The sequence below is a fragment of the Diplotaxodon limnothrissa genome, linkage group LG8, assembly GCF_057381915.1.
Source record: "Diplotaxodon limnothrissa isolate DT_005_m linkage group LG8, D_limnothrissa_male_GT1.1, whole genome shotgun sequence".
Lineage (NCBI taxonomy): Eukaryota > Metazoa > Chordata > Actinopteri > Cichliformes > Cichlidae > Diplotaxodon > Diplotaxodon limnothrissa.
The window spans coordinates 15,475,709-15,487,000 of NC_140603.1; the positions used below are offsets into that span (position 1 = coordinate 15,475,709).

General features: G+C 40.1%; 3 protein-coding genes across 3 annotated transcripts in view; 1 reads left to right on the forward strand and 2 right to left on the reverse strand.

The window, feature by feature from the left end:
• Nucleotides 1–10,978, forward strand: part of LOC146626578 (transient receptor potential cation channel subfamily M member 4-like) — a 30,411-nt gene extending 19,433 nt beyond the window's left edge. The window contains exons 16-28 of the mRNA XM_085361335.1: nt 364–476; nt 562–678; nt 798–841; nt 983–1,215; nt 1,596–1,711; nt 1,996–2,128; nt 8,595–8,769; nt 8,933–9,098; nt 9,191–9,372; nt 9,690–9,822; nt 9,911–9,983; nt 10,703–10,796; nt 10,947–10,978. Of these exons, the coding sequence (XP_085217461.1) occupies nt 364–476; nt 562–678; nt 798–841; nt 983–1,215; nt 1,596–1,711; nt 1,996–2,128; nt 8,595–8,769; nt 8,933–9,098; nt 9,191–9,372; nt 9,690–9,822; nt 9,911–9,983; nt 10,703–10,796; nt 10,947–10,978 (1,611 nt within the window). The remainder of the gene's footprint in view (nt 1–363; nt 477–561; nt 679–797; nt 842–982; nt 1,216–1,595; nt 1,712–1,995; nt 2,129–8,594; nt 8,770–8,932; nt 9,099–9,190; nt 9,373–9,689; nt 9,823–9,910; nt 9,984–10,702; nt 10,797–10,946) is intronic.
• LOC146626563 (receptor-type tyrosine-protein phosphatase H-like) overlaps nt 1–11,292 on the reverse strand; it is a 447,591-nt gene that overhangs the window by 201,493 nt on the left and 234,806 nt on the right. The gene's annotated exons all lie outside the window — the stretch shown is intronic.
• Nucleotides 3,093–4,264, reverse strand: LOC146626579 (uncharacterized). The gene is made up of 2 exons (XM_085361365.1): nt 4,064–4,264; nt 3,093–3,607 (listed from the first exon to the last, which is right to left on the reverse strand). The coding sequence occupies exons 1-2, from the start codon at nt 4,239–4,241 to the stop codon at nt 3,093–3,095; spliced, it is 693 nt and encodes a 230-aa protein (XP_085217491.1). The 5' UTR covers nt 4,242–4,264.

Consider the following 11,292-nt stretch of genomic DNA (forward strand, 5'->3'; position numbering starts at 1 on the left):
GAAGTATCAAATCTTTATTTTAAACATATAAATAACAGATGTTAATAAACATAAAAACGCTATCCAAAAAAGCTGTCATATTTGCATGAAAAAATATTGAACATTTTCTGTTTATTAACGCTTACTTATTTAGGTCATTGTATACAATGACCATAGATTTGATTGTATACAATCAAATCTATAAATATACACTATCATTGAATGAGACCATGTAATACACAACAGTACAATCATTTGAATTATAAATGAATTCAGTACAAAGTAAAAATGGCGTGATGCTTCAAAAAATAACACATCCTAACTTCATGTTTAGCCAGTGAGCTGCTGTTGATGGATAAGGACTGCTTTTCTGTCTTCTTCCAGTCTCTGCTCTCCCATATCTGGTGGGGTGATATGAAGAGGAAAACAGAGGTCTGGAAGCTCCTGCTCACTTTCTTCTGCCCCATCCTCTGCTACACCAATCTCATCTCTTTCAGGTAAAATTCTCTTTTTTTTTCAGATGAAAGGCTTGGAATTTTATTTGGTATTTTTTAAACCTTTACCTCTTATTTTACCTCATAGAAAACAAGATAATCAGTTGGAAGAGGAGGAAGGAATTCCTAATGAGGATGGGCCAGACCAGGACACTAACAGTCTCTATGGGACCACCGTCTTCTCTTTCGCTGAAATCAAACACCAGTAATATTTCTACTTGCACTCTTCAGTGTTAATCTGTAGAACATCAGTTTGTTGTCTTTATGTTATTGATTTCCATTAGCTAAAGTCTAATAATTAAATCAATTTTATTTTTCTTACAGCAGTGACGTTGATTCAGAAGTTCACAGGAGTGGTACTATTAAAGGTGAGTCCTGTTTAAAAAGTCATCTTTGAATAAGTGTTGTTACTCACTACAAGAAGAAAGCCTGACTAAAGAAATGATTCTTGTCTCTATATGCTGTCATTTTACTCACTTTCCAATCTGTATTTATAATCCTTGATACAGGTGTACCTTACCGACCACCACAGCGTCCATTCATAGTGTCACGCTGGTGTCAGTTCTGGTTTGCACCGGTCACCTCTTTTCTGGGCAACGTCCTGATGTACTTCCTGTTTCTCTTGTTTTTCGCCTACGTGCTGTTGGCTGATTTCAAGCCCCCACCACCCTCAGGTCCAGGTGCTGCTGAGTGTGTGTTGTACTTCTGGGTATTCACCATCGTTTGTGAGGAGATACGACAGGTGAGTGAAGAGACACGTCTTACTTAGAACTTTATATCCAGACAATTTTGGTAGCTATAGAAAATGTAAAGGGAAGAATTGAAAATAATAACTGAACTATTCCCAAAGTGCTATTGCAATACTGTGGTTAACATGCTCCTGTGTCACAAAAAAAATATTAGATTTTAATGGTTGTTACTGATTTCATATAACTTAACAAATGCACTGAAGATTAAAAGAAATCACATAAATTCAAATCTTATTCCTGTTGGATTTTTACTTGGTCTTTAAAATGACAACAGCACATAGAGAGTGGTTTTCTGTGTTTGGATACATGTCACCTGTTTATAGTTTGGTATAGCTTTTTTCTACTTGTTTTAACTTTTATCTTCTTCTTCAAGACAATTTTTTTGGGGACGATGACTTGGCGTCAAAGGTTCAGACTCTACATTAAGGATGTGTGGAATAAATGTGACCTCACTGCCATCAGCCTGTTCATTATAGTACTAATTTGCAGGTATGGACAAGAAATAAAAAATAATAAATGTTAATGCTGGATTATTGAAAAAAAAACTTGAATGAAGCTTTGTCATTGCAAATTGTAACATTTGTATAAGTGCTGTCCTTAGTTTGTGTCTATGGATGTAACGTGGCATAAATAATTTCCTTTCATCTTCCCCCAGAACTTTTCGTCACTTAAATTTAAAATATTTTCTCCTTTAAAAAAAACAAATTTTACAGGTTTGCCACCAGGTGGTGCTGCTACCTTACTGATTCAGCTTAACTGTGCTTGTGTTACAGGATGTTCCACTTGTCACATGAATTTGGCCGGGATATGCTTTGTTTGGACTACATGGTCTTCACCCTTCGACTTATTCACATTTTTGCCATTCACAAGCAGTTGGGGCCAAAAATCATCATTGTAGGAAAGATGGTGAGAAAGTTACCATCAGTTTATGGGGCACCGTTTGTAAAGTGAAACATGCTGAAATTAACGGCAACATTTTTCCACACTTAGCTCAGAACTTTACAAAAACATGGTTTTTCGAGTAATTTTTTTCAACATTTCCTAAAATATTTGTAACTTTTCATATTTAAAACACAATTTTAAATATTAAATCTAAATGTTTAATATTAAATCTAAATATTATATTTAAATCTAAATGTTAGAGGAAACTAAATATTTAGCTAACATGCAAATTTATTGTAAGGATCAATGGGAATACCAAAATAAATAAATTTCTACATGAGCTTTGTGAGATTTGATAAGTATCTGAGGCTGAGACCACAGGACTGTAAAACATGATTGTTGGGGTTCATTTCTGTACTCAACAGTCATTTCAAGATTAGCTAATTGTTATTTACTAACTAATGTTGATCATGAGACTAAAGTCATCTCACTTTGTTAATATAATTATAATATGGCTAATATTATAGTCATTATATTAATCATTATTCGTTGATACAACAAACACAGCAGTGCTACTAATACAAAATACTCAAAGCTTCATAGAACTGAAACAAACATTTATTTTAGGTTGTTAAATCCTCCCAATTCTTTCGATCTTTGGGCTGAAGGAAGGACAGTACTCGGTGTATAGATGCTCAACAATCCTTTATTCCATACAATTCAACACTTTAAGAGCACAAACCATCCGGATGGGGAGACATGCATGAAGAGGGTCACAGCAAATCTCAAACTGGTGGAGGGTTACTCAAGCTCTTATAGCCTCTTTTGGTCCCCACTGTTAAGGTTCAAAATATTGGGGATGGACACCAGAGGAAAAACCCACAATAACAACACTGGTCCGGTCGGGTTGAGTCAAACGATGATTTAATGATCACACACGTGGGAGATGGACAGCCCTTTATCAGAGCCTCTCTCTTGTTCTAAGTGTTCAGTGTGGTACCGCTCCTTTTCGTTGGCGCGGCGATCTCCTCCTAGGCTGCTCTTCTTTCTTCGACCTTCCGGGTAGACCACCGGTCGGCCCGTTGCACAGGTGTGAGGGTTTATTCTGCCTCTCAATTTCACCTGTGTTGGGTGGAGATTGATCCTTCCCCACCAAGCCCTCGTGCGCGGCCGCGCACTGCGTCCAGTGATACCAGGTGTCGCCTTTCCCCTTCAGTTGGACCGCTGTCGCCGTCTGAGCCGATACCTCATATGGACCAGTCCAGCGGGGCTCCTTCCACTTGCGTTTGATGACTCTCAGCCACACTGTTTTCGCGTCCGGGACCTCTCCTTCTCCTGTGGGCCCTTCACCAGCCGCCTGTTTTGTGAAACTGGACACAAGCGCCTTTAACTCGTTCCAGTAGTCTGCGTGGGACCGGTTCCCCTTTTTGTCCCGTTCAACCGAGCCCACCGTCCAAGGTGCCGGAAACTGTCTCCCGGTTTGCAGCTCGTATGGTGTAAAACCTGTGGATTGATTAACAGAACATCTTATGGTCATCAACGCAACCGGCAGGGCTGCGACCCAATTTAGCCCTGTTTGCGCGCAGATTTTTGCCAATTTGTTTTTCAAATTTAGGTTCATTCTTTCTACTTTTCCCTGAGACTGAGGATGATAGACCGTTCCAAATTTATGCTGGACGCCCAACATTTTTTCTACTCTTGCCAAATCTTGATTTTTAAAATGGGTTCCATTATCTGATCTAATTCTTTTGGGGAACCCATGACGAGGAATGTAATGATTGATTAAACACTTAATGACAGTCCTAGCATCCTCCTTTTTTGTAGCCCAGGCCTCTGGCCAGCCGGTCAGAGCATCTACACATACTAACAAATATCTTACACCGCCAGGCCCGGAATCAATCATATCAGTGAAATCAATAACAATCTCCTCTCCCGGCCTCTCAGGGGGCCGAAACTTACCCACTTCCGGTTTTATTGCTGGCTTAGGATTGTGTGCCCCACAGATTAAGCACATCCTGGCCTTCTCCCTTATCATTCCTCGCAGCTCAGGATGCCACCAATGACACAAGTTTCTCTCCATCTGGGCTATCCCCACGTGGGCGAGTCCGTGGGCTTCATCCACCTTCTGTTCTGCCATTTTGGCTGTCAGCACGGGGCGCCCGTCTGGCCCCCTCCACAAATGTCCATCCTGCCAGGCTCCTTTGTTTTTCCACACCCCCTTTTCCTCTGGGGATGCCTCCTCCTGGGCCTGTTTGACTTCCTCAATCAGGTCAACAGATATCTCCTCTTCTGGAGTTACCTGTATCATTTGTCTCCGTCCTTTGTAGCCTGCGGCCTCCTTCGCGGCTTCGTCCGCTCTCTGGTTTCCTTTTTCCACCATGCTGGTTCCTTGGGAGTGAGCTTTGCATTTTATAATACTCACCTCCTCTGGGTCAGCCAAGGCCTTTTCCAGTTCCTCCATTTCATGTTTGTGGGAAATAGGTGCATTGGTTGCTGTTCTGAATCCTGCTCTTTTCCACTGAGGCAGCTCCACATGCGCTGCTCCAAACGCATATGCCGAATCGGTGTAGATGTTCACTCTCCTGTTCTTGGCTAGTCTCAAAGCTCGAGCTAGGGCTATCACTTCAGCTCTCTGGGCCGACTGCTTTCCCTCAATCCTTCCTGACTCTCTGACCTGATAATCTCCTTCTACTCTGCAAACCACCGCATACCCTGCTTTCAGTCCTCCTTCGTCTCGGTGGCAACATCCATCGGTGAACCAGTCCTCAGCTCCCGGTATGGGTTCGGCCTTCAGGTCCTCTCTAATCTTTTCCTCAATCTGTGCTCTTTTGGCGCAGTCATGTGGTTCCCCTACACCCATTAAATCTGCCATGTTAATTCCTTCATGTGTAAATGTCAAATTTGGGGCCTCTAAGACTTTGCTCAGTCTCTGTTGTGCCCGTGGTGACATACAAAATGCTTGTGAATTCACGTATGCCACTATACTATGTGTAGTAAGTATTTTTAGTGGGTGTTCTCTCACTACATGTGCTGTTTTTTGGATAATTCTAGCGACCCCTGCTGCATGTTGTGTGCATGTAGGATGCTTTGCTTCTGTTGGGTGTAGTTTTACACTAACATACATGAGCACATCTCTACCCCCCCCTTTTTTCTGAAACAACACTCCATTTACAACTGAGTTTGTTTCAGAAACATCCAAATAGAATGGCTCATCTTTGTCTGAATTTCTACGAACATTATTGCTAAGGATTGTCTTATTGCATTGGAGTCACACTGGGTTAAATATGTACACTTGGGTTTTAAGGGGTATTTATTATTTTCTTCTTTTTTTTGGGTTGTATGGAAGCCCCAAACGCAATTTCATTGTTCTTGACAATGACAATAAATAAATAAATACTAAATACTAAATCATAATTGGGTGTGGCTAAATCTGAGGCCCTTGACAAATCCTGTTTTACCCTAATAAATGCGGCTTCGGCTTCAGGCGTCCAAAGCAGCTCAGCCTTAAGGTTTCGAACGCCAACTTGCTTCATTAGGCCCCTTAAAGGGGCAGTTTTGCCTGCATAATCCGGAATGAACTGCCTGCTGTAACCTGTTAAACCAAGAAAAGAAAGCATTTCTCTCACAGTCCGCGGTTTTGGGTGTGTCAGAATTTGGTCTCTGTGTGTGTTCATCAAACCCACTGATTTGTGTGCGATTACCCGGCCCAAAAAGGTCACTTCAGGGCGAACTAACTGCAGCTTGTCTTTACTTTAAAGCCGCATTCCGCCAACCTATTCAACACAACGAGCGACGCCGCTGTACAATCCGCTGCTGACGGGGCTGCAATGAGAAGATCATCAACATATTGTATTAATGTACAATCATCAGGCAAATTACATGACGACAGTATGGATCTGAGACTGTATGCAGACAGTCTCAGATCTCGTCTCAAAAAACACATCACCATAGTTTTATGAAATCAGGGTATTAGAACGCCCCCTCATGCGTAGTGACAGGTGTAATACAATCAATGTTGACAATTTTATTTAACACAAAGAATAACATTGTCTCCTTCGCAAGGGCAGACGCTGACTGCCCCCGTCTCCTGGAACCGTCTGTACCCTGCTAAGACACAACATGGCAGCTACAAGGACTCTTTCATTTACTCAGACCATCAGTGTGTATTGCTCTAAATCAAGTATATAATATTAAATGAATATTGCTGGATCAGCTACTTCTACTTAAAACATATTAAAACATGACTAAGCACAAAATCACCAAGAATAACATCTTATAAGTGCTGTGTAAGCGCGTGCGGCCTTCCAAGCTCAAAGCCTTTGCCCTCCATAGATCAGCCAGACTCGCGCTGGCTGTAGCTTTTAACCTTTAATTAACTTGAGCACAACTCTAGAATAAGCAACAAACTGCAATGTGTATGGAATGATCATGGTTACATCTGCAATGGAAAATCATGTTATTATTCTGGTACCTGTAAGAAAAGATCAAACTAAAGTTATCACCATCACTGTAATGCAAAGAATAATGTAAGGTCAAAAACTTCAATTTATGTTTAATGCAAAGCTGGTTATATACTTCTGATGAACTAATAATGCCATATTAAAATATTAAATGATAATGAGAAAAACATCCCCTCCTTATTCTACACCACCTAGTCGTAAAAACCTAAACATTCACATTCTTTCTAACTCCTAGCGAGCCTGACTTATGGCCTTGGCTCCCTATTTTGTCTGCCTTCAACAACAGTGGTGAAGGGGGTGAAGCTACCGTGGAATGTGCTCTCTGTCTCCTCTACTATCAGAAAAAGCAAGGTCCTGACTCTCTGAAAACAGTATTTCTTATAACTCAGCAGTATAATGCATCATAAACAATATCATTCATTCACACTGAATCAGCAGTCTAATGTAATAGGAATCAATTTAACAAATGTAATAGTTATCACCTTCTTCTAATTCAGGAGAATACTGCAAACTAAAACTACATAATAATTTCACAATCTTTAATTAGGGGTATAACATAGCATAAAATAATATTATAATCCCACAAGGTCCATTCTGCTGCTGATACATACTTTAGGTTTCTGAATATTAAACTTGTTTCTGCCTTTCATACTGTGTAACCTGAAGGCCCTGAGTACTTTCTCCCACACTGACAAATGATAAAATTATTTGAACATTACCTAATAAGACTGATTCAGGACAGACAATTAGTTATTTTAAACTTTTCTAGCAGTCCTTCACAAACAGGGAACAGTCTGTCTAGTCTCTCCATGTGTCAGCTGCTGCTGGCTCTTCCTCCTCCTCTTCCTGCTTCCTGCTTGTGCCGTGATATTCAGGACCGCAAACCGAGCAGCATCACTGACTTTCAGCTCGTTGTATTTGTGGACTGACTTTAATTATCCATAAAATCATCACATTCTCTGTAAGATTAAGGTTGACTATTGAACAGTGTATATTTTAAAGTAAAGGCTTTAAGTAAACACTGAAAGTACTAACATCGCTAATGTCACATAACTCTGTGGCCAACGGTAATGTTTTAATGTTCTTCATTATTCAACATTTGCACATAAATAAGTGACATATTGTTCAGTACTTTTAAAAGTTTACTCTTCGGCCGCCTCGCTTCCACCATTTTTTTTGGCAAAATTATGCACACCCACCATCGCGCTATGAAGTCTGGTATATGTTGGGCCACGAAGTCTACACCGCCACATCCCTTAAATTCAGGGAAATGAAGGACGCATTTGAGGGACGCATTTCGAGCAGCCTTTGAATTGGGACAGCCTTCGTCACGTCGCTGTAATGTAATCGGCCTTAAAATGGCCTTTAAGGCTGCAGACCCTAAATTGGGATACAGCCTGTGTCTGCTCTCCCCTGATGGTCACTTCTCAATGCCATGAGCTGCTTCACTTCTTACCTACGAGCATGTCCAGCGATTTAGCTGGACTTGTGCTGCAGCGATTGTGAAGTGGAGACTGCAGCTGCTGAGAGAGCACTACTGCTGAACCTTTGGATGGTCGACAAAACGGATCTTCCAATGTTTTCAGCTAAATGGCTGGACGTGCTGGTAGGCAAGAGGTGAAGCAGCTCATGGTGTTTAGCACACTTTTGCACCGGAGGGTTTTCGTAAAGCTTTTATTTTGATATTTTCCGTTGAATTTGCATGTTAGCTAAATATTTAGTTTCCTTTAACATTTAGATTTAACATTTAGATTTAAATATAATATTTAGATTTAACATTTAGATTTAATATTTAAAATTGTGTTTTAAATATGTAAAGTTACAAATATTTTACGAAATGTTGTAAACAATTACTCAAAAAACATGTTTTTGTAAGGTCTTGAGCTAAATGTGAAAAAATGTTACCGTTAATTTTTGCATGTTTCACTTTACAAACAGCGCCCCATATTAGTTGGCATTACAACTGCGGTACACTCATTATGTTTACATATATAATGGCTAAAACAAGATCACAATTTCCTCTTGTTTAGATAAAGGATATCTTCTTCTTCCTCTTCTTCCTGGGTGTGTGGCTCATGGCGTATGGAGTTGCCAATCAGGCTCTGATCTACGCCTATGATCCAAACCCGAATCGCATTTTTCGGAGAGTTTTCTACAGGCCATACTTGCACATCTTTGGACAGATCCCTGTGGAAGAGATGGATGGTACATGTGTTTGTGCAACTGGCATAAAAATAAGAAAATCTGTGTTAAAGCTGAAATTTCTTTTAAAATGCTGCAGTTTCCTGGAACCTACTTTCATCACAGCAATTTGAAATTGAGTGTTATTATAATTTTAACCATTTCTTATTTTTCCAATTTATTGCAGTGGGCAAGGACTGGGATATCACTTGTACACACAATGTGACTTTGATTGAGAGCGGTGAAGAGCCGTGTAGAAGTCATGAGAGTAACTGGCTGGTAGTGATTCTGCTAGTTGTATATCTCCTGGTCACCAACATCCTGCTCATCAACCTGCTTATTGCCATGTTTAGGTAAAGAACCAGTCTGTCATTATGTTTCTCTGGCTGCATTCACAAACTGAATGGTTTGACTCAGTGGCTCTGATCTGCTTGTATCCACACAGCTACACTTTCTCTAAAGTGCAGGAACACAGTGACATCTACTGGAAGTTCCAGCGTTACAACCTGATTACTGAGTACCACTCCCGTCCTGCTTTGGCTCCGCCTTTCATTATCCTCTCACACATCAACCTCTTCATCAAGAGGGTCATCCGCAAAGTGCCCTCTGTAAAGATTCACCACTTTGGTCAGTATTGGATCAGGGGTGTTACTCTAATAAGTTATTGTTACTTAACTCTAAAAAATCAAATGCTGAGTGAGGAATCCACGCATGATTAGAATTAGGTAATTTCTTAAATGTCTTCTAAATTTCATTTGGTAATTGTGGGTTTTGGTTAAACAGTGCCAGCCCTGTTATCACTCAGTTACTAACTGAAAATGGCAGTGCCAAGTTAAAAGACTAGGCTTTTTGTTTACTTGCTCACTGACCTCAGTTTAGCAGTGATGAAAGCATGAAAACTAAATTGAAAAGTAATCATTTCAACTCTTGGTCTTTTCTATCAGTGTTAGACTTGGAACCAAAGGCAGCTAACAGATTATCAACGTGGGAAACGATTCAGAAGGAAGACTTCCTGACTGCTCAAAACAAGATCCAGAAAAGCAGCGACTCAGAAAGGCTCAAACGGATGTCTGCCAAGTGAGCACCTTCATCCTCCACTGTAGCAGCATTATTTATTACTGTGTGACTCCATCATTCTGAAGTAAATGTATCTTTGTTTATATAGGGTAGATGGTGTGCTTAAACATCTGAGTGAAAGCAGAGACTTTGAACACAGACTACGGTCTCTGGAGAATCAGGTAAAATTGAAGCTCCAACTTATCATTTTGTACCCTTTGATTCATTCATGATACATATGTGGAGCTGCTGTGAAAGGGCATGTCTGCAGAGTTAAATTATTCTAAATATAGGTTAAAGCACTTCATAGCAGGTGGCAGTTGGCAAATTACATTAAGAGGAAGTTGAAACATAGGGAAAATACCTACTGTACAGCAAAAAGACAGTTTCAGGTTGGATAATGTGAAGTTGTTTCCTGGTTGATGTAAGAGTTATTTTGTGTGAAGGTAAGTAATTCTTTAGTAAGTACTTTCATGGTTTGGAGAATGTCACATGAAAGAAACAGATGCAGAACTTAAACTAACCAACTTAGTGCAATCAGTGGTATAAATGCGTGCATGTGCAAAGAAATTGTGTAGGCAATACCATCTAGCGCAGAAAAGAAAACCAATTTCTAAATGTGTCTGAGAGAAGAGAGCCATTCAAGAAGTGAACTGAGGGCTTTTATGTAGCACTGGCAAACAGGGGCCAGGCTTTGCCACTGTCACTGCTTGGAAACAGGCCACAATAGCTTTTCCAATGCCTACAGATGAGACCTGCCACATAACAGGTTGAAAGGAAAGGATGAGATGAGTTGTCAGAGATAGGAAAAAAATAGCTTTTTTCAAGTGGTTTTTCTTGAGGTTTAAAAATGGCTATTCTCTCAGATACAGCTTTATGTTATTCTGCTCTTTATTTCCAGATGGATTATTGCTCTAGTGCCCTCAGCTGGGTTGTGGATACTTTAGCACAAGGAAGCACATTCAAACCTCCTCGCCCCCCACCTGCATCACGAGGTATGATTACAAAACAACCTGCAATATTCCAATATTGCTTTCAATACAAACTCAGCTAGCCTAATCTTATTTTAAAAATATTTATATTACTTTTTTTGTGCTAAAATTGGTCCCTCTCACTTTTATTATTCTATCTGTTCTTCTACACAGACGTGGTACCCTCCCCTTGCAGCTCAACTTGATTAAATGACGCTTTAAATCAAGGAGAACACCTTCACTCATGTTCTTTTGACAACTTCTGTTGCAGTCTGCCACCATGAGCCTCACCGAACTGTTACCAATGCTTATAAAAGCAAAAAAAAAAGAAAAGTATTTAGCCTATGCCATGTATTTTAGATAGATAGATAGATAGATAGATAGATACATACATACATACGTACATACGTACATACATACGTACGTACGTACGTACGGAATTTTAAAAAGTATTCTGATGTAATCTGTAGAGTTACATTATGAGCATCACAATACTTTTATTCAGTTCAGTTACACTTTA